Here is a 27,634-nt window from a genome sequence, read left to right on the forward strand (position 1 = left end):
TATGTGTGCAGAAAATCTTGGAACTTAGCATTTTTCTGTCTTCATGGTTGAATCTGGCCAAGAATGTCTTTTGATTAAATTGAATGTCAAAAGAAGTCAATGTAGTGCTAGGTAAATCCCTACAAAATTTCTCCTTGTATTGTTTAATATGGTTGATACTTCACCAAAGACTGTCAATGTGTGTGCAGTCACCCTAAACTCAGTAATTGTAAGTAAAAAATAATAAGTACAATGTACATGTATCATGTATATATAAATTTTTATTAGAAATCAAATCATATACAAATGTATAAATATTTTATGATACATTTTGAATGCATTTTTCAAAAACAGAAAGTAAGATAAGAAAAGTTTATAGAATACACTGCTTATGAAATATACGAATATAAAGATTAGACAATTTACTCAACTCATATTGCATAGAGGTAGATATGAACTTGTAAGAAATAATACTGGTCAAGCAATTCCTTTAGAAAGAAACAAAAGGACATGTATATTATTTAACCAAAATTGTGAAGAAGATGAATGTCACTTTTGTACCGACTGTTCATTATATAAAGAAGAAAGAAATTCATTTTTTCATTATGTCTCAATACTTACCGGTAACACAAATTTTATACCATTTACGAAGAAAGGAACATTTATCTGGTTAATGTCCAATGAAGACAAATCAATACTTACACAAAGTTAAGTGAGTTTCTAATTAATGCTCTCAAAAAAAAAAGACAAAATACTTGAGATCTAAGTGAACGAGTGAGATACTTATACAGATCATGATACCATCTTTGTATTTGTATCAGCTACTTTTCTGACTACATAGATATATATATTAATAATATGATATGACATACTGATGTACATTTGCCCAGCTGTTACATGTTCATGTATGTGTATGGACTATTTGGTAGGTTAAATTTCTCTCTAATAATTGTAATCTTGTATGGCCTCTTGGCCCAAAATTGGAAATAAAACTGTTATTATTATATACAAGTATGTATTAAGTAACAGATTTAAAAATAGATAAATTCATATTTTCAGTTTTTCTGCTCTTTTCTTTAAATACAAAATTGAAATTATAATCATAAACTGCCAATACCATATGACTGTTACAAACAAAAACATTACTTACAAAACACTGACCATAAATGCAAGGATTGTTCTTTTACTGAAAAATATTAAAAAGTCATCAAAAAATGCATACCGATAATTGCCCCCAGGAAACCTTTTTCATTTCCGATAGACACATGTACATTGAGCGTTGCAATTTAATTGATAGCACTATATAATTAAGTGGACTTCCAGAAGAATGACAATTCACTTAGATGTTGGACTGGGCTTTGAGTAGAGAGGCGGCAGCTTTGTCCAAAATCCAGATCAGTTCTCCTTGGGTGGGTTTGACTCTGGCGGCAGGCAGTGGCTCCCCTCCGTCCGACTCCAGCACCCTCTGAATACACATTGATTAATTATAGCAATTAATAATTGTGATGTTATTTAGCATTAGTCATGTCCTTATCTGTTGCTAATTTATCAAATTGAGAAATACATGTGTACTTTTATTAATAGACAAATTATAACACTGTTACAGCTATCACGGTTACAGTGAATTCATACTATCAATGAAGTAAACTTAATTACCCAAAAACATTATGGGTCTTTGAATTACATTTATAGTTATAACATTTCAAAGTTTTTCATCCAACACACATTGCTATAAGTTGTTATACTGTATATGTATATTAAAAACACTTGTGATTTGAAGTGCAACCAACCTCTGTTTAACTGCATAAATTTTGATGGTCATAGATCAAGTTCATGATGATAAAAAATGGACCTTGTGGGGCAAAGTTCAACAATAAAAGGAATTCTTGTATTTTTCTCCGCTCAGAGTTATCTCCCTTTCATCTCTATTACATTGTGCCTCAAAAGAAAACATACCTTTACAATCTCCGCCTTGCCTCCACCACAAGAGGCAAATATGGCACATTCACAGTTATTGATCATTGGAAAGGTCATGGTCACTCTTTTAGGAGGAGGTTTTGGGGAATCACTGATGGGAGCAATTATATCCTTCGTCATCTGTAATTAAAAACATTAACTAGGTATGCAAGGCTGCATGAACATTTGATATTGGTACAGCTTACATTTGATATATTTGAGAAAGGTATAGCTGTCATTTGAAATAGGTATAGCTGAACTTCTTGACCTTTTGACAAGAAATTCCTAAAAACATGTAGTATATTACAAACTTGCAGGAGAATGCTGGCAATTCAACATCTCTAAACATGAATAAAAAATTATGTGATAGCTCAATATTTTGAGATTTAGAGGTTTAAAATGATAAGAAACGTTGACGCTCCCTGAGTGGGACATATGTTTGTAGAAGGTTCACTCCAAACAGAAGCAGGAAACCATTGCAGCCAGTCAATTAAGAGCATGCTGAAAAAGTGCCTTATCTAAGGACATAACACTGACAAAACAACAAGTGACCACAGCAGTGACCTTCTGGCTAATGGCAAAACACCAGCAACCAATGAGTCAATACCTGGATGTGGTCCACTACATTACATATAAATACATGTCAGTTATGGTACTTGAACAGCATTTTATCTTGCTGACCTTAAGAAGAGGGTGCTCAGGGAACAAGGAGCAGGTGTGTCCATCTGGTCCCATTCCTAGCAACAGTAGATGGAATTTTGGGAGGTCCACTCCTCCAAACACCTCGAGGATCTTCTCCTTGTAAGCCTGGGCTGCATCCTCCACTGTAAAATAAGGAAGGGGCAAGTACAATGTTGAATTTTCAACACAAGATTGATAATACATATAATTTGTCAATGAATTGCTTCAAGGAGAGGAAGTGTGCTTGTGATGTACTAGTACAAAAATTAGCTTGCTGCTATTTTTTTGGCAGATAACTTGAAACCGCTGAATTAAGAATAAATGACTACATGTTATAGGAAATCGTAAAAATCTACGCCATTTTACTTCTCCCCATCACGTATTAACATATACACCTGTATTCTAGGTTGCAAGTATAAAAAGTTACCAGAGAGATCAGGGTTGATTGGGAAGATGTTTTCCCCTGGAAGTGGTCCTCCATTGTCCACTAACTTTGATTTGTAGATGGTGTATGTACATTCTGGATCTGTGAATGGTACATGTCTCTCATCACAGAAAAACACTCTCCATTTACTCCAGTCTGTTGTCCTGCTGGGTAAACCATTGCACAGAAACTTGGCCATGCTCCCTCCTTCATATAGAAAATAATGAAAATTTAGAAGGTCTTCTTTATTATCTTAAACATGTTGCTTAGTCATAAGTTTCATTGTAAACAAAATGGGAAAAACATGTGCCGTAAGCAATGAACTTGTCCAACTTATTAGTTATATGTCAGCTGGACAACGTAGATAGGGACCATCTTTAAGGGCTCCGCTTAAATAATGGTCGAAAGGATAAAAAGCATTTTAGAGAATTTAGCTTTGACCTTGATCTATGGTTAACTTAGAAATTTTTCAGCTGGCATGGAATATCTACTACAATCCTATTACCCCTTACAAAAATTACAGGCATTTTTGTGAGACATCTTTCAAACATTTCTGAGAAATGATTAAGCAAATGGGAAATAATCTACGGCCTAAAACTAATTAAAAAGATATCTGTTATGACCTTCACATTGACTTGGTTCAATATAGTCATTGCACAATGCACACCAATCGCCCAAAAGATCTGTTGATGTGAAGTATAAGCCAAATGGGGCTTAGTAGAGGTGTGTGTGTATATATATATATATATATATATATATATATATATATATATATATATATATATATATATGTGTGTGTATATATATATATATATATATATATATATATATATATATATATATATATATATATGTTATCCAATGTGACCTTGACCTACAAAATTTATTCAAGATCACTGCACACCCTTTGACAATAGGCACAAGTTGAACTTATGTGAAAAGTAAGTTTAAATTAAGTTACATTTCAAGGAATATTGCAGCTTATGGTGTAATAAACATCGGGCTCGGGAGACAAGCATCAGAACTCTTCCCATTTTCAAAAAGCAAGTGCTTCTATGTTTATTTATGCTTAAATTTCCAAATTACCCGATAATCCAACCGTAAATTTTCCATCTCTTTCAATAGCTGAGTTTGCTTTCTCAATAACAAGGTCACAAAGCTTAGATGATACGTCGGCTTCTGACTCTAACACCAATATTGTGGGCGCAGCCATCTTGATTTATAATCTCAAGAGACGTTTTACATTTATATCAAATTTATGCATTGAGCTCGGCACAAAAAGTAAGTCATTTTTTCATCTTTCTAAATCATCGGATTTAAAAAGAAACGAAGAAGATGGAATATTAGGAAGTAAACATTTGATCAATGTAGAGACTATAAAATCACTTCCGGTTAAACATAAAATATGGCTGATGTTTTGAGCAATTTGAGACAGTACAACATCAACAAAAAAGAAATAAAAGAAGAAGATGATCAGGTCATATTTGGAGAACTTGCTTGGCCAAAGACTGTTAAGACGAACTACGTCATATATGGGTAAGAAAAGGTTGACAATGTGTTACGGAGCTGAATGTTTATTTGGAATACATGCATCGCATTTTTTTCTAGTAAAACAGAAAGCATGTTTGGGGGAAAAATGTGCTGTAGGCCTAATTAAATGTAATTCAACCTAAAACGTATCGTCATTCTTTGTATTGATCAGGCTTATTTTTATTTCATAAGAACGGGTAAAGATGGAATTCCCAAAGAGTACTACACACTCGATTGCATTCTGTTCCTGTTGAAAAATGTGCAACTTCAGCATGCCCTATACGTCAGAGAAGCTGCGGTAAGTGAAATGGTTAAGAATAATTAGTTGTGACAGAATATGCTGTTGAAATACATTAATTACACATTTTCTTTTGTACTCCTATTTGTCTGCAGATCTGTAGCACTATGGATTAATCCATGCTGACATGCCGCAGAGCTACAGTTTCACACATACAAACAGAATTGCAATTTACCTTGTGCTAAAACCAGCACTAGTTTTGGTTGTTTTGATCTTATTTACTTATGCAGATTTTATTGAATGTTGATTAAACCAAAAAATTCTTCAGATATTTCCAATTACTTTACTTGCCTCTGACTTTTTAAAAATAGGTTCATTGAACACAGAAAATGAAGCATGTGTAGATCAAGAGTCGCTATTTTTACATGTGAACAAACCACATTATATCAATTATTGGGTGGGTTAGGAACAAGTTTAAAAGAATACCAAAGGCATATAAAGTGAAGACGAAATATCACTAATAACTTAAAAAATTGAATCTTTTAAATTTCTCTCTCAATCAAAAGTTTGTTTTGATGAAAATTGAAAATTCCAATGTAAATATAAAGGAATAATGTTTTATAGAAATAACTGGAAAACGGCTTTCAGTTGTAGTCTGTGTTAAAACATTTGCAATGACTAGGGAGTATTCATTCAAAATTTTGTTTTTGCAGGCTAAAGGCGTACCAGTTGTTCGTCGTCCAGACAGAAAAGATTTACTGTCCTACCTTAATGGGGAAACAACTTCTTCAACCAACATTGACAAAAGTGCTCCTCTTGAAATCCCCTTACAAAAGCCTCCACAAGGTAAAACATTGTAATAGAAAAAAGAGGAAAACTTTTTTCATAAAAGAGGATCTATGACTTGATTTTAAAAGTCATCTTATGCTCTTTTAAAAGCCAAGAGAGGAGCAACAGATACACATGAAGGCGACAAAAAGAAACCCAGATTAGAGGTAATTTTGCAGTAATAAAATTTTGTTTAGTAAAAAAGACATTGTATATGTATTTCGGATGTTCTTTTGATTTACAATGTTGACATTTTGTGCACCATGAAATAGCTAATTTTTATACCCCCGCTCCGAAGAAGAGGGGGTATACTGTTTTACCCTTGTGTGTCTGTCTGTCTGTCTGTCCGTCTGTCTGTCCGTCCGTAACAAAAATTTCTGTCGCATTTATCTCAGCAGCTATTTATCGCAGATGCTTGAAATTTTAACACAGTGTTTGGTAAGGCATGCCATATCGTGGGATATATTTTTGTACCAATCGGACGTCAACTTCCTGTTATATGACGACTTTGCTTATTTTTTAACCAAAATTTTCAAACAAATTTTCGTCAAAGAATTCTCAGCAACTGTGTATCGGAGATGCTTGAAATTTTTACACAGTATTTGTATAGGCATGCCATATCGTAGGATATATTTTTGTACCAATCAGACATCAACTTCCTGTTATATGACGACTTTGTTTATTTTTAGCAAAACTTTTCAAACAAATTTTCGTCAAAGATTTTTCAGCAACTATTTATTGCAGATGCTTGAAATTTTTACACAATATTTGTATAGGCATGCCATATCGTTTGATATATTTCTGTGCCAATTAGATATCAACTTCCTGTTAAATGACGACTTTGTTTATTTTTAGCCAAAATTTTCGAACAAATTTTCGTCAAAGATTTCTCAGCACCTATTTATCGCAGATGCTTGAAATTTTAACACACTATTTGTTTTGGCATGCCATATTGTGGGATATATTTTTGTATCAATCGGAGGTCAACTTCCTGTTAAATAATGACTTTGTTTATTTTTTCCCAACATTTTCATTCAAATTTTCGTCAAAGATTTCTCAGCAGCTATTTATTGGAGATGCTTGAAATTTTTACACAGTGTTTGTTAAGGCATGCCATATCGTGGGATATATTTTTGTACCAATCGAACATCATCTTCCTGTTAAATGAGTATTTTGTTTATTTTAGCCAAAATTTTCAAACAAATTTTCCTCAAAGATTTCTTAGCAGCTATTTATCGCAGATGCTTGAAATTTTAACACACTATTTGTTTAGGCATGCCATATTGTGGGATATATTTCTGTACCAATCGGATGCCAGCTTTCTGTTAAATGTAGACTTTGCTTATTTTGCATATTCACATCAGAGCGGGGGTATCACTAGTGAGCATTGGCTCACAGATATCTTGTTGTTTCTTCCTAAATGTTAGTCTTTGTGATAAATACTAAATTGACAGAATAGACCTGAAAAAATGGTTAAGTAAAATCACATCTCATTTGATAAGGAAAAACAAGTACAAGAAGCAAGGTTGAACTGGATCAACAAAATCGATGCACCAAGGGAAACCGCAGTCCTTCAAGCAGCTTTAGCGTAAGGAACAAATTTATGTCTTATTCATAAATAAGTTATGTCAATTATATTAAAAAGATATTTGGACAGATTTTATTTATAGGAAATTTTGAATAACCATGATGGATTTAAACTTTCATTGTATGAATAAAGTATTCTTGCATCATATTACATGTATGAATAAAGTATTGTTGCATCATTTTACAGGTCTTCATCTCTACCAGAGGCCATGCCTCTTGAAAAGATTGCAGCCATCAAAGCTAAAAGGTTGGCCAAAAAGCGAACAATGATCAAAGTGGATGAGAATGACATACAGACAGGGGCCCTAGAGCAGAGGAGCTTTGTCGACGCTGAAGTAGATGTAACCAGAGACATCGTCAGCAGAGAACGGTTATGGCGAACAAGAACCACAATTTTACAGAGTCAAGGAAAAGTATGTATTAATAAGATTTTCCTTTCGTAACAGGAGTTACATAAAATTTTTGTAATTTAACTATTTATTTTTGAAAAGGTAAAGTGGAAATACTAGTACACATTTTGCCTCTAGATATTGATGGTACTCAACCACTATACAATGTAAATGTATATCGTTATTAAACTAATTCACAAGCTTAAAATCTATATGTATACATTGTGTCTTCAGTCTATTTGAAGTTTCTTCATCTATGTTGTGTTTATTCCAATGGATTTTGTAAAGAAACATGATTTTTCCAGCAATTTGCAAAGAACATCTTTGGAATTCTACAGTCAATAAAAGCCCGAGAGGAAGGCACCCAGAAACATCATCCTGCTCCCCATACTCCCTCAGTGGTAGGTTCATGTTGTGTAGTCATAGTGTAGGTACCACCTGGTTTTGTTGGTTTCATACACTATAAAGGCCATTCAATAAGAAAGTTGTTTTACATTTATTGAAGGGTAAACAACATGTTAATGAATCAGTGTTTAAAGACAGTTTAAAGATTTAAAAGAAATGATAGAAATATTTTTAGAGTGTTGATTTTGATAGGAAATTATGGCATGGGATAAATAAAATTTGCATCAATATGTTTATCTGTAAATTTAATTTTGGATAAAATAGTTGGTATTGTGGGCTTTTGTTTTGTATGGTTGTAATATAAGGTAGTTCAGAAAAAACCCCAAAAACATGATGGGTTTGTAAATAGACAATTGATTATTGGTTGAAATCCCCAACCTCCACCCACCCTAGAAAAGTAATGTTATATAGTTTCTTCTTATATGCATTGCTGTATGTGACCACTTTCTTGCCTATGTTGTAGGCTCCAGCTAAACCTCCCCAGCCAGTCGCTGGATACAACAGATACAACCAAGAGTCTTTCAAAAGCAAAGAAGGTATCTATTTTTTCATGCTAAAGCAAACAAAGAAGTTATCTATATGTATGTGCAGTGGGTGGAAAATGCTCTAGAGTTTAGAGTGTGCATTTACTACATTTTAAAGTGTTATAAGATTAAGCATGTGGGGAAAAAATGGAATTGCACAAATCAAGATTAACATGTATGAAAATCAGGTTTTGAAAGTATCACATGAGGATGTTTTTACTTTAAGCATGAACTGCATGTGTTTGATAGTTTAATTAAGATGGCTAATGTTGAAATTCTAATTGCAGACACTGGAGAATTCCAGATTGATACCAACAGATCTTACCACAAGATGACCCTCAAGTTTGTGACGGAGGGTGGACCCTCACAGAAGAAACGCCCCGAACCTCAAAGACCGCAACCCCAGCCAATGTCAAGGCCAGTCTCACAGGCCCGGCCGCCACCCAATCAGAAAAAAGGTATGATCTTAAACTACCCAATTAGAAAAAAGCATGGCATTTTGTAACGTACGTTTACTTTTGGTTTTGATAATTTTAAATAGTCAGATTATTTTTTTTTTCAAAATTGCCTCTTACATGTACAGGGATGTAAAATTTATTTTCACTATCGGACATTTTGATCGTGAATGAATTTAATTATGGTGTATTTTTAGCTTGGTTAAGACAGAACCAAAGGCAATATGATAAGATAATATTCTTTATCATCTGTATCCTCAAAAAACACAACCTAATGCCAGAAAAATGCCAAATTAAAATGTTCATGTATTTATAGTTTGCTGGTGTATGTAAATTACAAAATCAAAGGCCGGAACGGCCACAAAGGCGTCGAGCTGACATTTTTTTCTTTTATATAGAATGATACCAATAATTTGAATTTCTGTACTAATAGTCATATCAAATAATATTAGACTTAGAATAGAAAGTAAATGAATTATGTTTTCTGCTGCTTTAAAAACAAAAATCAGTATATTTTCTTATAAAATAGGTAGTGGTGCTTTTTTAATACAATAACTCATCATAATTGCAAAAATCGAAGAAATTTCAAAGTTTAAAAATAATTTGTTTCTTTCTGCTTCAAACAGTCTTTGAACAACTTTCACAGGTTCATAATTTGAATACATGAACAGTGTGTCCCTAATAATAATAATAAAACATACATTTATTTACTTCAATTCCCGTTTGAAACAAGATTTCCTATGGTATGGTTGTTTACAAACAAATCCACAACACGTGCTATCTAAAATGCTCGACCAAACTAACTGCATTATCGAGTTTATTTTTTGCAACGAAATTACTAGATACGTTTATCGCTTACATTTATTTTGGAGACCGTGCCCGATAACAAATAAATTTACATCTAAAATGTTATTTCTATCGGGCACGGTCTCCAATTAAAATGTAAGCGATAAACTAAAATAATATCTAGTGAATCTTTACACTTAGGCCTGATTGTATTCATCCGCCATTTCTTGATTAAGCAAATTTATTATTATGCAATGAGTTGTCAATCACCAGGGAGGCAAAGTTGGGTTTTTTGTACACAATTTAGTCGAATAAATGGAAAAAAAATCTTGTAATACGTTTAATACTTTTAGAAACATATTTCTTATGCGCATTTAAAAGGCGGTGCAGCGCGTGAATTTTTGGACGATTGCCAATCCAGACGATCGCTAGAAGGCTGCCGAGCATTAGCTCGACGCCTTAAAAAATCATGAACAAAAGTGTTTGATGTGTCACACTGGAGTAATACATTGTAATTGTGTTCAACAATTACATGTATGTCCCTTAGAAAATGAGCATGAGAGAAGAGAGTTTTTACCCAACATAAGTTTAGTATGGTTTTTCCCATCGTCGGAAACCCATGGTCGGTCTCGCTTCTCTTAAGAGAAGCGAGACCGACCGTGGGTTTCCAACGATGGGTTTTTCCATGCTTTCTATTGATTATTTACAGGCTCCAGAACACCTATTATTATCATCCCAGCAGCAACTACATCACTTATCACCATGTTCAATGCAAAAGACGTACTTCAAGATCTAAGGTACATGAGAATTTCACTAACAAATTTTTTGTAGTATTTAACACCTCACATGAAATTTTACTTATATGATAAAGTTTTTAAGTATTTATATTGATACATTATTATCTGAATATTTGTTTGTACATGTATTAAGAGTTTTCTGTAATTTCCTTGAACAGATTTGTGAGCACGGACGAGAAGAAGGCACAGGGCACCAAACGAGACAATGAAGTCTTGATCCAGAGAAGAAAGTCAGGGGGACTAACTGTGCCATACCGTGTCATTGATAATCCCCTCAAACTCTCTCAAGACGACTGGTAATGCTTCAAAACAGTCAACATTTTATTCGATTAGCTTTTACTGGATTGATGCATTTTTTACAATCTGCTCTTTTGATACTTTTCAGGGAAAGGGTTGTAGCAGTTTTTGTACAGGGTCCAGCTTGGCAGTTTAAAAACTGGCCTTGGAATGGTAACCCAGTGGAAATATTCTCAAAAGGTAAAATCTTATGCTGGTTAATGGTATTATAAACAGTGTCAATGAATTTTATTCTGATGGACCTCTGTATGTTTGTGTACATGTATGTCTTCGTGTGGCGGAGATATGAAAATAATAGTTGTTTGTCTCTGTTTGAAATTTTAGTCCTTGCTTGGAACTCTCTTTTTAATATCGGTACTCTGTCCTATTTTGTAAATGTTATGTGTTGCTAGTTTATTTCTTTTCACAATAGTACACAAAATTAAACTTCATTAGTTACCATGAAATGTGGAAAAACCATGTAAAATCCTCTTTCTCTACATGTATACATGTATACTATCAGTTATTTGATGAAATTTTATCAGAAAATATGAAAGGCAAAAGTATTGCTTATCAACATTTAAAAATGAAAAAATTATTTTGCAGTCAAAGCATTTCATTTGAAGTGGGCAGAACTTCCTTTGGAAGCCAACGTATCCAAGTGGGCAGTTACAGTGTTAAATCTGGACCGCATGAGGCGCCATCTTGACAGAGCCACACTCAACATGTTTTGGGAAGTGTTGGACAAGTATGTATTTACTGGTCGGCCATTGTCGTTCATTCACTGCTGTATCAATGCTGCATCTACACACTTCCTTGAAATTTTTACTTACTGTTGATTGGCAAATAATCACGATGGTTTTAATTTCACTATGTTCGCAATGTAATATTTTCCCGCGAAATTAAACCATTAGTTTTCAAAAACGTTTCAATGCTTATATTCTGATCAATTGATTTATAAGCAGCGTGAAATTAAAACCATCGCGATTGGTACTTTAATAGAAATCGCGAAATTTTAACACCGTGGAATTAAAACGACTTACAGTAAATAAACACACTGTGCTGTGTATACAATCCAAATCAAATAATGCCTTGACACTGTGACAAGCTGTAATTTTACTTTCACAGATACTAATAACCACTGATGATGATTTCTTGTTAAAACTCTTTCAGGTACATGGCAAAAGAGAAGCCTCATTTGCGATATTGATAGGAGACTGTGGATGTATTCTATTGACTGTAAATATCTACTGAGGATAACAAACCCTGCTTGTGCTGTCCCTTTGCAATATGTGACTTGATGACTGGGTGTAAAAACAAGAGACGGAAAAATATGTATATGGGGGAAGAAACCATTCTGTCATATGCTATAATTGTGTACATACAAATTGAAAAATGAAATAAAATCAAAAATGGAATTGATTTTTTTAAAGGTTTTGTTGTATAAACTCTCCAGATATCAGGATGAAAAAGGTTCTGTTGTTGAATAAAAAATCATAGAAATACATGTAAAGGATTTTGTTCCATGAAATTTCTCTACATTGCACATGAGTGCAATTCCATTTTCTGTGGTTTCATTAATATTCGTGGGCATCAATTTTCGGGTATAAAGTGAAAATCACAGTTTCAAGGACACATAAATTTGTAGTCAATGATCCTATCAATACAAAATGTTAATAGAAATTGTACTTCAATGAACATTAAATTTCGTGGATTAACATAACGAGATCCACGAAAATTGGTGTTCAACGAATATTGATGAAACCACAGTATGTAATTATTAGAAACCACAATCATACCTGCTAGTCCTAACTTCACTAAACTTGCACAGAGGGTACATCTGGGCATACTTAAGGACTGGTCAAAGAATTTCATTTTGAAACTTTTTTTGTAACTTGTAACGTTTAGTAATTTGCACTATTTACAGTTGCAAAAATATTTTCTTTGATGAACCTATAGAAAAGCAAGAGTGTTCAATTTTGCACGAGCTTTTTAATGATGTCACAATGACTACCCAGTACCCCACACACTTATAGTATGACAGCTATGTAAATAATTTGGTTCATTTGGTAAGTAATAATCAGCAAGTTAAATGCTCAAAATCTTCAGACAAGCCTTTCGGGCTTCACAGGATTTGATCACTTGATCATTGACCAACCAAGTTCAAATCCAAGTGAACTTTTCAACTTGCTGTTTATTTCTTAAATAAATGGAAGTACTGTAACATTAAGTACTGGTTTATAATGGTAGATCAAAATAAAAAATGTAGAAATTATTTTTATTTTACAGTAGTTCCCCATTGAAAAAAGCAAAGGTAATTTCAAATCATCAGATCAATGCATTGTCTTTTTTAAAAATATCCCCCCCCCCCCCCAAAAAAAAGGTGGCACAATCCTTAAATTAACAAGAATAGAATTCCTGGGTCCCCCGCCAGTCAAGCAGTATACTAGTATCGAGTCAATCGACCAATGCTGATTTTCGAACTTGACCAAGGTAATAGGTGTATAAACATTTGGTATAAATGTAATGAAAATCTGTCAAAATTTGTAGGCATGAGAGCGCTAATTTTTGGATAAAACAGAGTCATTATTGTGGTCAGAGTCCCATAACTCCAACAAAAAGTATCGACCAATGCTGATTTTCGAACTTGACCAAGGTAATAGGTGTATAAACATTTGGTATAAATGTAATGAAAATCTGTCAAAATTTGTAGGCATGAGAGCGCTTACAAAAAAGTGTGACGGACGGACGCACGGACACAAAGACACACGGACACACAGACCCACGGACGGACGCCCGGCATTTCTATGTCCCCGCTCCGCGTTGCGGCAGGGGACAAAAAATAACAAGATAGCCTCAGTACATGTACCTGGTACATATGTAGAATTGTACATATATGTTCAAACAATTTTCATTTTTACAAGACAAGTGTTCCTTTCTGCATGTAGTTCAACATGCCTTTCATTATCAAACAAATAGAAGAAGAAAGAAAAATCAAAAATTCATTTCACTTTATTCCAGTATTAGAAATAAGTTTTGCAATTATTCTTTGAGCTTTTTCATCAATCATACATTCATCTGCGTCTCGAGCTAGAAAGCTCTTTTCACGTGGAGACACTTTTTCCGACAAATTAATTGGGTCTTTTTCTGTCACCAAAATGTTTTCTTCTAATCTCACAGCTATTCCTTTGAATAAAGAAAGATTTTCTGGGATGTACTCTGGTCGCAAATATAAACCTAAAATAAACAGAACAATTTTTATTCAGAATAAGACACAATAAATTGATGAAAATGGTATAAATCAAATTAATTGACACAATACACTGTGATAAAGTAAAATCATTTACATGTTTGTGTTGGGGATAGCATCCAAAGAGTATATTCCCACAGAAAATTGATGAGTTTGACATTTCTTTTTCCTTTTGGTTGATTTTAAATGTAACATATACATGTGTATATAAATATCTGCTACAACTCTCTCTCTCTCTCTCTCTCTCTCTCTCTCTTTGATTATATTTTACTATACAATTAGTAAGTGTATAAAATGATGTTTGATTTCCACAAGAGCTTGTAACCACCTCACCTGGTTCTATGGTTAACACAGTGCCTGGCTGTAACTTTTTTTCCTTCGATACTAATGGTGTATCATGAAGATCCATTCCAAGATAATGGCCTACATGATGAGGACAGAACCTGTCAGCCCCCTACAAAAAATGATAAAACTCTCCATAAACATATTTCCAAAATATTAATATTTTGAAAGATAACACAATGTCAATAGAGCCACAGGCTTTCGATAAAAAAAATGCTAATTTATTCATTTGAAACCTGGTTAAAGGGATACACAACATACCCGGTATATTTGAATGAAAAAAATCAAAATATGATAAACATATATCCAGCATACCGGTATATTAATGTTAATGTTGTTCAAATATGAACATTTGCATGTTATAAAAAAATGCCAAGGGAAAAAAAAAAAATAGCCCATATTAACCCTATCAAACTGCTTCCCCTCAAGTTTTAAGTCCAAGAACCCCATGACTTGGAGGTATTCCCCGATGATTGTTATCATCCTCCTGTATATGTCATTCAGGCTGTATTGTGGTGTACACATCTGAATACATGCCTCCTGTACGAGTTGTACAAGTCCAATGATGACCTTCTGCTCATAGGTCAAATCTGTGGAGATATTAGGAAACTCAAAAATTACTCAGCAATGACATGGTGGTCTTTGACATATGCTTTATCTTATTTACTACAAAATTTTCCCCCCAAAAAAACAAGAAATGCTTTTGATACATACAATGTTTATGCTGACTTGTGGCAAATATGAAATAAGTCAACCTTTTTCCAAGAATTTTGTAACTTTTTTTTATGACAATACCGGTATATATTTTACATCCAAAATAGTTTAACCCTTGACCTATTAACATTTGACCTCAAAATCAATAGGGGTACCAGTGTGTCAAGTTTGATGTCCTTTCAAAGATTCTCAAGAAATTGAGTAGGCAACACTTAATCAAACTGTTTGACCTAATGAAATGAAAATGAAGAGGGGTCTTCTACTCCCTAAGTGGCACCAATGTTTCAAGTTTTGCACCAATTTTTGACATCTATATTTCTTGCAAAGAGTTCCAAGAGATACAGGTCAGGAAACTTGGTCTATTGACCAAGAGATGTAAAACAATACGCCCTCTTTATTTTTGCCACACTTTATAAATGCTCTACCACAGTACTTGAAAAATTGAGGACCCTCGTGATATCCGTGGTATATCCCTTGTATTCACAGCCAGCATCTATCAGCAGAAGCTCTCTTGGGTCTATCTTGTAGTTGTTTTGTACATAGTGTATTGTGGTTCCTCTGTTGCCTCCTACAATTAAACAAAAAATTACCGGTACATGTAATTTCTTTATTAAAAAGAAATTTAGAAGCTGTAATAAAATTAAAGGCAGTTAAGGACAATAGTTTTGGGCTCAGAGTGTTAAGATGGATTTTTGTGTAATAAGAACTAGAAGAAGTAATACCATATGCATCCAATATATTGATAATGCCCTATTGGAATAGAGGGGTAGTTAGGCATACAAAAATGAGTTTTGTTTGTTGTGCCAAAAATTTCAAAAAAATTAAAAATGCAATCGGCAGGTTTTTCTATAATTTAATTTTTTGGGCAAGGTTTGCAAAGGGGAATACCGGTAGATTTTATCTTAAAATTGAAAAATGAGTTATTCCCCTTTTTAAAATGGCAATAATATAATGTTGAAGCCTTTGACCTGAGGAGCAAAAGAATGAATACATTACCAGTATTTTTTTTTTTTGGCCTTATAAAAGATTTGGCCTCACTAAAAATTACCTGCAATAACAGGAATATACGCTAGTCGCCCTCCATTCAACTGACAGACATATTCCATTACTGCTTGAATTTCATACTCAAACAAAGGACTGTTCTGAAAAAAGATTAATTTACCAGGAGATGTATATATATTCTCAGTATTTGATACAAAGTTCAAAACAACTCTGTCTAACAATTGAGACAGATGCTTGGAAGCTGAAAAAGGATGGACGGTCATTTCCATTTAAAGACTTTTTTTAACTCTCAGGAAAAGAAGAGATATGTTTAATTAATGTATCAAAATATGTATAAATTAGTTCAAATAATAAGCTACAAAAATCTAGAAACTTCCTTTACAAAATGATACCAGTATATAATACCGGTAGTCAGAAAAATCACATTTAATATTTTTCCGTGCGAGACCAAACTGCTGACCTTTGACCTCTTTGACTGCCATTCATCAATCATGTGATCAACAGCAGCAAACGCTGCCTCGGTTATCTCCATACTTTTCCTTATGAGAGCGATTTCACCTGGCGATTTTACTACTCGAAGCGACTGAACGAAGAGATCACAGCTCTCAAGTTTCTTGTACTTTCCCTGCCGCAAAAAATCGGCCATCACTGATTTATGAAAATCTGGATTTACAGCCTTTTGGTAGTTATACCACAGAGAAAATTTACTATTATCTGTCACAAAAGTAGACAGGAAACTAGCAATGTCTTTTGTGAACTTCACTTCATCAACTCCTGTTGATCTTGCTATACTGTCTTCACCCTCAAATTCACCGTCCCAGATTCTCTGATGCTCAAAAGGTTGAGGAACAAACAAAATCGATTTGAAATTCTCTTCTTTTCCTGATTCAGTGAACAAGATTAAAACACAGTTTGGCTTTGGATAGCCACAGAGATAGTTGAAGTCTGTATTCTGTCGGAAGGGGTAGAGAATTTGGTCGCTATAGTATGCCGGGGGCGCAGCTGGGACACAGAGGAGGAGGTTACGAGAAGTTCTCCAAGGTTCACTATCCAAACACAGCTTTATCAAATTCTTCCTTCTAGTTTTGTATTCTTCTACTGTAATATCTGATGGATCCTTTGAAAGCCCTTCGAGTTTTGGTGAAAGATAGCTGGTGGAAATCCTTCTAAAGTGATTCTTGAAAATGGAAAGGGAACGGAATCCTTCTATTCAAAGGAAAAAAGGAGTAATGAGAAAAAACTATCAACATTCACTCATTTGTAAGTTTATTAATCTGAAATTAATAGACTTTTTTTTCAAATTGTATTAGTATTATGAATGTTCATTATTAATGTAACTTTGATAGAAAAAAACATTTCAAAATAATCCCAAAATATTATGAAAAATCTAAGGGGAATAACTCTGTGGTATTTAAAATACAAAAGAAATTCTGAAATATTTCTGAAGAGGGAAAACTGAAACAGAGAATTCATTACAGGGATTTGGAAAAATAACAATCAATAAAATCAAACAAACAGAATCAAACCTACATGAAACTTCAACAAACTTACTTTGTAAAGCCATCATGAAAAGAGTTACTTAAACCTAATTCAAATCAACATCCTGTCGTAAGCTTCCATGGTTGACATGTCTTGTTTTTTAGTCTTGGCCTGTAAAAAAAAATTAACATAGAACATTTTTACATTTTAGTAACAACAATAACATATGTGTATTTTCAATTACCTTAGTGTAGAAGTGCTTATTATTGCATTGTTTAGCCTTTATGGAACATACATTGTAAGATACATACCGGTATATATACATTGATAAGACTTCATGACAATAGAATCATGGGGCAAATTTTTGTGTAGCCCACTATTTTTCCCTCTCATTGACAATAAGTTATCTTGGGATTGTCATTAATATTATAATCAGCATTGGAGCTGAGGTTGAAATCAACATATGATTTGGGATTGACTTTAAAATTTGAATGAGCACTGACATTGAGATTAACACTGTGACTGGGATCAGCATTGAGAGTGGGATTAACACTTCAATATGGATAAGCATTAACATTGGGATTGACACTGGGATTTGAATGAGAATTGACATTGGGATTAACACAATGACTATGATTAGCATTGAGAGCAGGATTTACCCTACTTTATGGACCAGCATAAGCATTAGGATTGACAATAAGATTTGAATGAGAATTGACATTGAGATATAACATTATGACTTGAATCAGCATTGAAAGCAATATTCACACTAAGATTGGGATTAACATTGAGAGTAGGATTGATATTAAGATTGGAATTAACATTGACACTATAATATATATTGACAGTGGGGTTTACACTACATTATGAATTAGCATTGCCATTGAGACTAGAACCAAAATTTGTACTAACATCGATAATGATACAAACAATGGAAATACTAATAAAAGTATTCAGGTGGACTGAAAGAAAAAGTGAGCATGCTCAAAAAATACTTTCTTCAAAAACAACAGGTTCTATATTTATAAGGGCCAATTTTTTTTTTTAAATTCCAAGCAAAATAAGAGAACTGGAAATGCACATCCATCTACACATTATGTCCAAAAGGTCTACAAAGATTCATGATATTCTGTGCAGTGAATATATTCTGAATATTCTGTGCTGTGCAGTGGCGACGGGTGGGTCAAAACCATTAAACCACCAGCAACTTGTTTCATGGGGGCATATACATGTATATACATGTAACTATATAAATAACTGTCAGAGCAAAGTTTATGAAGGGAGAACTATGGTTGGATGACAACGTCAAGTTGTAACTGTCCTCTGAAATATAACGTTACACGTAATATCCATGTAATATTTTACTTAAGGAGAAATAATCCCCTGGAACTGACAGGTTATCTCGTGCCATGAAAAGAAATTTGGATGTATCTTTGAGGGCGAAGATAATTTAATTATGGAAAGGGGGGAATGTGACGGTCAGAATGGTTCGAATATTTAAGCACCTTGCGAGATGGTACTTAACTGATAGCTTAGGTATTTGGTTGAGCACCTGAGTCTGACTATAGTGATTCAGGGGGGCTGGGTTCAATCTCCGGCTGGTCCGTCAGTAGGTCTATCTAACTTGTTTGTATGGAATGCAAAAACAACTAACACGCAATGAAGTAATGAAGACAACCCCCATCGGCCCATGCTACCAATGTGACTACTCGTTCGAATTTCCTCTATTGTATACAAATATACCCTATTGAAGAGCATAATTTATTCAATGTTCAATATTCTCCATGCAATTCATTTTAACTGGTATGTTTATTTGGTGAAAAGATTTCATGAATCAATTGCAATCGATGACAATATATAATTTAATATATATCAAGGAGTAAGTCATACCTGTACTTTTGGCAAAAGAGAGTTTTACGAACAAGTTAATATTTATGAAAAAAAAAATCTACGGTGGAGTGTTCGGTGCAATCTTGTCAACAAAATGGTGATGTTTAAAAGTGTGTTTGTAGACATATTTATTACATGATTTATTAATTGTTATCTTAAACCACAGGAAAAACCAATTCATTATATTTTAAGTGAGAATATTGTATGAATGGAGAACTAGCTGTTAGAAATAGAAACAAATATCGTTCCACGTGTAATTTTCCCGAATAAGCTTCCATATTATCTGGAAATTTCTGCAAAGGAAACGCGTGCCTGCACTTAAAAAAGGACGCTGTTGTTGTTTTATTAGAACAGCACTGTCATAATTAATTTTTGTGAGTTTTTGAGATACTGTACAGTCCAACTTTTCTTTGCAGATGCAACATTCGATGACGTCTATTGTTAAATTTTTTACCTTAATCAGTAAATGTCGAGGGCATGCACATAAGTTACTTTCAGTTTCCAGCATGCTGCACAATCACTTTTTGCGTTTTGTTTCAAACAGAGGTTTCTTATAAGGAAAGGGGGTAGGGGAATTCATCAATCAGTTCGACACACCCACCATTTAGTGGGTGATGGTCAAACGCCTGTATAAATGTAGTACCTCTGTTTTAATTAATCTACCAAATGGTCAATATAATTAAGAAATAAACAACGTTATTTAGTGAACATGGCGTTATGAATAGCAATTGCTCTGTTGGCATATTCCATGATGCGCGCTAGCGCATCATGGAAAATATGCCAGCACAGCAGTTGCTATTCATAACGCCATGTTCACTAAATAATCATTGTTTATTACTTATATTTGCATCATTTTACCACTCGCAAATACCTTGTATTAGCCTAGACCTTGACATTTAGCTATTACATCTAAAGTAAACATTCACCTTTATGACGTCATAGTATAAAGACAGAGCAATTGCAATTATAGAAAAATAATTGCAGCTCCCCCGTATTGGCTTACAGTGGGAAAGAACAATGGAAATGCAAATATTTTCAAATGACTCCTTTCTATAGAAAACACAGATGCATATCCAGGAATTTTCCCCAAGTGTGAGGGATAATTTGTTTACAGAGAGGGTTCAAATGCCCACTTTTGCTGACATTACTATGTGTATATAATTAAATGTGAATAGTTGACATTATTTTTTGACAGGGGAGGGAGGGGGATGTCCTGACCGTCTTAATGACCTGCGTAGGTTCATCAATTGGACACTGTTGGAATGTATTCTGACATAACCATGTACTTTTTAACTTGGCATTCTATTTTCAAACTCCATGATCTCTTCATATTTTGCTACAGTTTTGGTCATGCAAGTTACAGCAGCCTATGAGCCTTTTCTATTTACTTCTAATTTGAGATTTGATTTTTGATTTAATTTTTCAGTCTAACCCACAGTCAAAATGAGTCAAATGATGCAACAGCTCCAGCTGTTGAAGGACTTTGTTGCTTTATGCCAGAAAGACCCTGATGTGTTACATGAGAAGGAACTCAAGTTCTTCAAAGATTGGCTTGAGAGGTAGGTGGCACCTTACCGGAGTAGAGAAGAAAGGTTTTATAACTACTCGGCACAAACCTCTTGTTTAAAAACTGTAATGACACAAAGATACAGCTAAAATTTCATTCTTGATACTCTTTAAGAAATATTTACCTCTTGTAGTTAGCAACATATGATAATAAAAATATTCGGTATTGTTGGTATCTAGATAAAGACTTGAAAACTGACCAATTTTTTTAATGATTTGTTCACTATAAATCTGTGTTATCTTTTCAGTATGGGTGCCACAGTCCCACCTCCCAATGAACCAGAAGAACCAAAGGTATGAGATATAGCACATATCCTTTTGTTTTCTCTAGTAAAATTTGATTAGATAGAAATATTAAATATGGACTTGAATTGAAATAAAATTTCAGCCAACAATGTAATACAAAATTTTACATGAATTGAAGGAATGGAAGTGAGTTATCTCTCTTAGAAGAGAGTTGGTGTTCCTTTATGATGTACGTGTCTGCATACAGTCATAACATTTTTAAACTTTATCTTTTTTGGCTGATAACTATATTTTAAAAAATCAAAATAACTTGATAAATGAGAAGATATCTTTAACTTTGATATTTGTAGATCCAAATAAATTAAAAATGCTTGAATGTATTGATTCAAGAGTTACATTACATCACAATCTGCTTTTGAACTATTTGTTATTGTCAATTAATATGCATGTATGTCTATAGTCTAGAACTAATACAAGATAATATCTGAAGTTGCTTCCATTATTTCAGGAACCACAACCAGAGGAAAAAGCTGAAAAGAAACCAGAACCAAAACCAGAACCGGAGCCAGAACCAGAGAGTGAGGAGAGTGACCTAGGTAAACAAAACAATACCAGAGGACGGATCAAAGATATTTTTGTCAATTTAAATCATATTTTCAAAACTTGTTGCTTATTAGATTCAGATAATTTAACAATTGTACAATGCAAATACCTTGCCTTTACAGAATAGATAGAAACTTTCAGTAAAAATTAAATAAATTTACTCAGCCTTTTCTTCACCTGTCTTGAAAAGTAAAGTCAAGAACCTACTGAATGTTAACAATTTCAAAAAAAGTTATGTTTGTATTGACCTATACAACCTTTTTTGTTATTTTTTTTTTTTTTTTGCATGGACATTTTTCATTCTATCAAGTCAGATATAGAGAAAAATTGAAGTTTTTGTTGCTTATGATTTCAGAGCTGGATAATACAGGTGTGATAGAAGACAATGACAAAGACCTGCCTGAGGACGGGGATGAGTCAAAGGAGGTCACGGAGGAGATGATGGACTCAGCTGATGAAAAGAGGTCAGCTGCCATGGCTGCTTTCTCAGAAGGTAGGTCAGTGGGGGGGGGGGGGGGGGGTTTAGAAAACAAGTTGGTTTTTTTCTTCTATAATTTTTTTTTACACAGACCCTGAAATGCACTTCATGTACTACACCAGATATATGATTCTCACAAACGATACAGTTAACAAGATATGTTTGTTGCACAGAACGGTACACTTCTCACATGATACAATACAGTTTCAGTGAGATTTTTTGCTCTTTGCACAATACGAAAATCACGCGTTATCCACTGTAGGACATACTTGCCAACTGACCCGATTTCGTCGGGTCACACCCGATTTTTCAACCCTTCACCCGATTATTTTTTATGACCCGGCGGGTCATGCTTTTCACCCGATTTTTGTCGAGCAACCCGAAAATCTCCCGATTTCCGGATTTGGTTCGTAAATTACGTTGCGCGTTTGACTTCCAGTTATGAACCCAAGCTGAGCTTGGATTTACGTAACGCGGAAACAATGCCGATGGCTATAACAGACACATTATGTGTAATTATTATCTTGAGTTCTTTTGACTAAGCGAAGGTTTAAATCATTAGGTGTGATGGCTTCCAAGAAGAAAAGGTCTTCATCGGGGCCAGCGGAATCAAAACCAACAAAAAGAAAACGATATTTTTGTACCTATCAACATATCTGGGAAAATGAATTCCCATAAGTAAAACAAAGTAATCGAGTACAAAACGAGGCTTTTGTGTTCTATATAACGCACATTTGAAAATTGGATTTTGTGCCCAAAATGATCTGACTAAACATTCAAAAACGCTAAGTCATGTATAGGATGCTTTTTAATACACATAACTCTTCCAAATCACTTACAACTTTCATGCCATCATTTACAGAGTTCAAAAGCAAGGTTAATGTAGCAGAAACTCTTTTTGCATTTTTTTTAGCTGAACACAACCTACCATTTTCTGTGTCAGATCACTTTACAAAATTCAAAATCAGCAACTGTTAGTTAAAATGCTTCTTTGCAATAAAGCATTATACATAAGTTTTTAACACATATTTCTATTGTATATACCTATGAAATGCATGGTAAATATGTCGTGAATGTCGTTACGCGCTATGACCAGATTTTTTACTTTCCAAATCTGGTCATGACCAGATTTTCACATGTTGGAGGTTGGCAAGTATGCTGTAGGAGTGTTCAGGGTCTGTTAATCATTTGCGTATGATTTGATTTACAAAGTAAAGTCCATTCTGTAAGACCAGAAGATTTTATCTTAAGTTAACTGTGAATTTTATTTTGTAGGTAATTTTGACGAAGCAATGAAACTGTTCACTGAGGCCATCAAGATCAATCCCCACTCTGCTCTACTCTACGCAAAACGAGCCAGGTAGGCTTTCAGATAACCTTAATTTTGGATACTGTAGATTCCTATTTAAATGCGAAGAATTAATATGCGCATAAAATTGTGAGAAGCATATCTTGCAGTTTTCGAAATCTCGCCTTTTTTGGGGGGGGGGACAAATGTTACTAAATGAGGCTATGATAAGAATTTAGATTTCGCGATTTTATATTCTAGTGATTTGATGTAAAACGGATGAATTGCAAAAATAATAACTCACGTTAAACAAGGAATCAACTGTAACCATATTTATTTTTCTTTAAATACACTATAAACAATTGATTTTGAAATTATGGTAACTTAATTCTTTGTCTCCATTGTAGCATTTTTATCAAACAGAAGAAACCAAACAAAGCTATTCACGATTGTTCAAAAGCTATTCAACTCAACCCTGACTCCGCCCAACCTTACAAGTGGAGGGGGAGAGCCCAGCAGTAAGCATATTTCTGTACTAGTTCTTCTGATGTAGCAGATTTTGAACATGCATATATTTAGAGGTTGCAAATAGTTGTCGGTTATCATGATCAGACAGCCGCAAAACTCCACATTAACTGAAAAAGATGCAGAAAATATAAGAGCAAAAAAGGTCCTGATAGTTACATAACGTTATTGAAAATGGTTGCATTATTCTATCAAGATTCATGTAGTGAGTAGGTGATGTATGATTTAAAAATGAATAATTTTACTTTTGAACTACATGTAAGTCTATCTCTCTGTGCAGATTGCTTGGAAAGTGGGAGGAAGCTTACCATGACTTGACTATGGCATGCAAGTTAGATTTCGATGACTTGGCCAATGAATGGCTGCATGAAGTTTCTCCTAATGTGAGTGTCTGATATTTGAATGGGTTAATGTGTCTTGAAAATTGTTTTACAATTACATATAATTCATGCATGCATTTCAACTGAAAATAAATGATCGGGGGCAGCAGAATTGACTAGAAAATGTCAATATCAGTCTGTAAAATAAGTGTTGATTGAAACTGATTAAATGCAGGCGAAGAAAATAATGGAGCATAACAGGAAATATGAAAGGAAAAGGGAAGAAAAGGAAATAAAGGCCAGGAAGGAGAGGATGAGAAAAGCAAAGGAGGAATATGAAAGAGCGAAAGCAGTAAGAACTATTCTTTATTCCCAAAGTTTTCTATGGTTTCTCTTTCATCATCTGTATTGAAAGTTTTAGTTTGTTGATATGTAATCTTACATATTACATACCTGTCTGTCAGCAGGAGAGTACAAGCAGTGGCGGTGGGGGATTTGGAGGTTTTCCAGGAGGATTCCCAGGGGGATTCCCAGGAGGCATGGGTGGAATGCCTGGAGGCATGGGTGGTATGCCAGGGGGCATGGGTGGTATGCCAGGGGGCATGGGTGGTATGCCAGGAGGCATGGGCGGAATGCCAGGAGGCATGGGTGGTATGCCAGGAGGCATGGGTGGAATGCCAGGAGGCATGGGCGGAATGCCAGGTGGAATGGGCGGAATGCCAGGAGGCATGGGAGGTAAATCAACTTGGAGATTTCTTCTAGTATTAACTTGATAATCAAACTATTGAACAAACTGAGCAAAATTCAGAACACACAATGATAGCTAGTTTTAGGTTATGATAAACTAAGATGGTTAAAACAAAGCTTTCTAAACTCTTCAGCAACTTTTAAACTTGCATTTCATAACTGAATACTGCAAATTGCCTGATAAAATGATATGTTCATGATGTATCTTGACCATAAAGAATGCTCTTACATTTTTATCCTGTATATTTTTTGAATTTTCTATATTGTACACTTGATTATATTGATATCAACCAATATTCTCTCAACTTGAATTGAGATTAATTGGTTTGCAGTAAGCAATGTCAGTAATAATTTTTAATGTTTATTTTGCCCAAAACTCAAAATCTTTTTCTTAATATCAACAGGAATGCCAAACTTGGGAAATATATTGAATGATCCAGAAATTGTGCAAGCTTTTGGAGTAAGCAGTCATTTTCTTTTTTCTGCTCTTTTATGGCTTTTTTTAGAATGGCAAGATCAAAATGAATTATTGCTCAAGTTAGTGCACTGTATATGGACCACAGTTTAATGTGGAAGTTATGTTAATGTGTTAAGTTAATGTGTAAGTTATTGGTCATAAACCTAGTGTTTGATGAAACGACAGTTCATGTGCAATATACTGTTGATGTTAAACCACAGCATGTGACTGTTAATGTTATCGGGAAACTAAGTAGGCTAAGCAAAGACCTGGTAATGTTAAACTACAGTATGTGGAGCATAGACTGTTAATTTTAGACTACAGTATGTGGAGCATAGACTGTTAATTTTAGACTACAGTATGTGGAGCATAGACTGTAATGTTAATGCTGTGGTTAGATGCTTCTACAGTATAACATCAAGTACTGTAGATTCGTATTACCGTAAACACCTGGAATTAACATCTGTGTAAAATCGCAAAAAGCACATCTCATAGATTTTAAAATGCCACTTGTATTCTTCGGAAAGATGTAAACTAAATGAAACTGTGATAAAAATTTGGCGCTTATGATTTTATATACTTGCAATTTGATGCAAAACAGTTGAATTGCAGAATTAAATACTCGTAAAATAAGGAATATACAGAAAAGACATTTGATGTTAATGCTGTCATATGATTGGACAGGACCCTGAGGTGGCTGCAGCATTCCAGGACATCAGCCAGAACCCTCAGAACATGATGAAGTACCAGGACAACCCCAAGGTTCAGGCCCTCATCAACAAGATGGCCACCAAGTTCGGGGGCAAACCACCGGGAGGAGAAGGGGGACCCACGGTAGGTTCATAACTCAATAACTGTAACTTTTAATGACCTCACAATGGATCGTGCTAAATATTTGTATCAATTCACAAGAGCTCACATTTTATTTTTGTATGAATTATTGTTATTATTGAGTACATGTACTATTATTCCTTATTTCTGTACATGATGAGTAGAATTAGGGGCACCAATGGTGAGTTAAAAATCAGTCAATGTTTACAGTAACTTTGAATAAATTAATATATTTATATATATTTTTTAATTCCTTTAAAAATGGTAGACAAGAGGTTGACTAAACCCTAATATATTTAATTTTTAACAGTAATTATGAAATACCTTTTAAGAAAAATAATGTTGATTTGTTTAGAATGCACAGCATTTGAATAAAGTTTTAACATGTGAAATCAATACACTATATCTTTTTAAATTTTTGCAGGTTTAAAGTCATGGAATTATTCAGAACTCAAGATGATCGAAACATGCATTATGAACATAAGTGTGAGCTGCATTATTCTGAAATATTTGTATTCTCATACTGACAGTGTATCATCTCTTTCTATATATGATAATATACTGGTATATAAAGTACTTGTAGTTGGTATTTTACATCAAATTTGGATCTTCATCACGATGTATGGAATTCTTGAATTGTTGTTACAGTAGATGTGTTTTTTTAAATAATAAACTGCATACATTAATAACGTTTGAAAATTCCCATAGTTGCTAGGTATTCTTACTAATTTTTTGTAATGTTTACTTTGGCACATACCACGTATAGCATAATACACAAAGTCCTTAGATGTTTTTTTGTAAACTGCCTTTACCTACTTGAAATGTTGAACAATGCTTTTATCCTTACATTTTTTTTTTTAAATCTTGTGAGTTTTCATTTCCAATTCATTTACATTTCTAACCAACCCTTTGAGACTTTTTAAATTGTACTGATTTAACCTCGTTATGGTTGTAAATAAGCCATCATAAAGTTCAAGTGTTTATGATTTCATTTTTGATTGTTCAGTGATATTTTTTATTAAAAGCTTAAAATGTTTAGTA

The 27,634-nt window shown here is 34.0% G+C and overlaps 4 protein-coding genes across 5 annotated transcripts; 2 read left to right on the forward strand and 2 right to left on the reverse strand.

Moving 5' to 3' along the window:
* Window positions 1–1,237: 1,237 nt before the first annotated feature.
* LOC105320092 (6-phosphogluconolactonase) lies at window positions 1,238–4,344 on the reverse strand. Its single transcript, XM_011417876.4, has 5 exons — window positions 4,127–4,344; window positions 3,044–3,247; window positions 2,617–2,759; window positions 1,936–2,076; window positions 1,238–1,444 (listed from the first exon to the last, which is right to left on the reverse strand). The coding sequence occupies exons 1-5, from the start codon at window positions 4,251–4,253 to the stop codon at window positions 1,319–1,321; spliced, it is 741 nt and encodes a 246-aa protein (XP_011416178.3). The 5' UTR covers window positions 4,254–4,344; the 3' UTR covers window positions 1,238–1,318.
* A 49-nt stretch (window positions 4,345–4,393) lies between these two features.
* LOC105320091 (parafibromin) lies at window positions 4,394–12,273 on the forward strand. The gene is made up of 14 exons (XM_011417875.4): window positions 4,394–4,576; window positions 4,763–4,868; window positions 5,522–5,654; window positions 5,748–5,803; window positions 7,139–7,224; window positions 7,411–7,636; window positions 7,918–8,013; window positions 8,481–8,553; window positions 8,829–8,999; window positions 10,492–10,579; window positions 10,738–10,875; window positions 10,965–11,056; window positions 11,462–11,603; window positions 12,029–12,273. Exons 1-14 carry the CDS (start codon window positions 4,446–4,448, stop codon window positions 12,063–12,065), a joined length of 1,575 nt encoding a protein of 524 aa, XP_011416177.2. The 5' UTR covers window positions 4,394–4,445; the 3' UTR covers window positions 12,066–12,273.
* Window positions 12,274–13,851: 1,578 nt separating this feature from the next.
* Window positions 13,852–17,819, reverse strand: LOC105320090 (xaa-Pro aminopeptidase 3). The gene is made up of 7 exons (XM_066076695.1): window positions 17,715–17,819; window positions 16,624–17,369; window positions 16,210–16,303; window positions 15,595–15,729; window positions 14,853–15,037; window positions 14,439–14,559; window positions 13,852–14,092 (listed from the first exon to the last, which is right to left on the reverse strand). The coding sequence occupies exons 1-7, from the start codon at window positions 17,728–17,730 to the stop codon at window positions 13,863–13,865; spliced, it is 1,527 nt and encodes a 508-aa protein (XP_065932767.1). The 5' UTR covers window positions 17,731–17,819; the 3' UTR covers window positions 13,852–13,862.
* A 1,964-nt stretch (window positions 17,820–19,783) lies between these two features.
* On the forward strand, window positions 19,784–27,449 carry LOC105320089 (hsc70-interacting protein). Of its 2 annotated transcripts, none has more exons than XM_011417869.4 (13): window positions 19,784–19,906; window positions 20,959–21,091; window positions 21,347–21,392; window positions 21,853–21,940; window positions 22,303–22,440; window positions 23,701–23,785; window positions 24,121–24,231; window positions 24,519–24,621; window positions 24,794–24,910; window positions 25,023–25,293; window positions 25,710–25,765; window positions 26,447–26,596; window positions 27,018–27,449. In XM_011417869.4, the coding sequence occupies exons 2-13, from the start codon at window positions 20,976–20,978 to the stop codon at window positions 27,021–27,023; spliced, it is 1,287 nt and encodes a 428-aa protein (XP_011416171.3). In that variant the 5' UTR covers window positions 19,784–19,906; window positions 20,959–20,975; the 3' UTR covers window positions 27,024–27,449. The 2 variants fall into 2 exon arrangements, with proteins under 2 accessions (XP_011416171.3, XP_011416174.3); XM_011417872.4 differs by having other exon boundaries at window positions 25,026–25,293.
* Window positions 27,450–27,634: the final 185 nt, after the last annotated feature.

Source organism: Magallana gigas, chromosome 2, assembly GCF_963853765.1.
Source record: "Magallana gigas chromosome 2, xbMagGiga1.1, whole genome shotgun sequence".
Lineage (NCBI taxonomy): Eukaryota > Metazoa > Mollusca > Bivalvia > Ostreida > Ostreidae > Magallana > Magallana gigas.

Coding starts and splice junctions, on each gene's coding strand:
- LOC105320091 (XM_011417875.4), top strand. CDS start 4,446: ATGGCTGATGTTTTGAGCAATTTGAGACAGTACAACATCAACAAAAAA. Junction 4,869..5,521: donor TATACGTCAGAGAAGCTGCG/GTAAGTGAAATG, acceptor TTGTTTTTGCAG/GCTAAAGGCGTACCAGTTGT. Junction 5,655..5,747: donor CTTACAAAAGCCTCCACAAG/GTAAAACATTGT, acceptor CTCTTTTAAAAG/CCAAGAGAGGAGCAACAGAT.
- LOC105320092 (XM_011417876.4), bottom strand. CDS start 4,253: ATGGCTGCGCCCACAATATTGGTGTTAGAGTCAGAAGCCGACGTATCA. Junction 3,248..4,126: donor ATTTACGGTTGGATTATCGG/GTAATTTGGAAA, acceptor TTCTATATGAAG/GAGGGAGCATGGCCAAGTTT. Junction 2,077..2,616: donor CTGAGCACCCTCTTCTTAAG/GTCAGCAAGATA, acceptor TTTTAATTACAG/ATGACGAAGGATATAATTGC.
- LOC105320089 (XM_011417869.4), top strand. CDS start 20,976: ATGAGTCAAATGATGCAACAGCTCCAGCTGTTGAAGGACTTTGTTGCT. Junction 21,941..22,302: donor GAGTGAGGAGAGTGACCTAG/GTAAACAAAACA, acceptor TTATGATTTCAG/AGCTGGATAATACAGGTGTG. Junction 23,786..24,120: donor CTCTACGCAAAACGAGCCAG/GTAGGCTTTCAG, acceptor TCTCCATTGTAG/CATTTTTATCAAACAGAAGA.
- LOC105320090 (XM_066076695.1), bottom strand. Junction 16,304..16,623: donor GGCAGTCAAAGAGGTCAAAG/GTCAGCAGTTTG, acceptor ATCTTTTTTCAG/AACAGTCCTTTGTTTGAGTA. Junction 14,093..14,438: donor TGTGTTAACCATAGAACCAG/GTGAGGTGGTTA, acceptor TGTTTATTTTAG/GTTTATATTTGCGACCAGAG.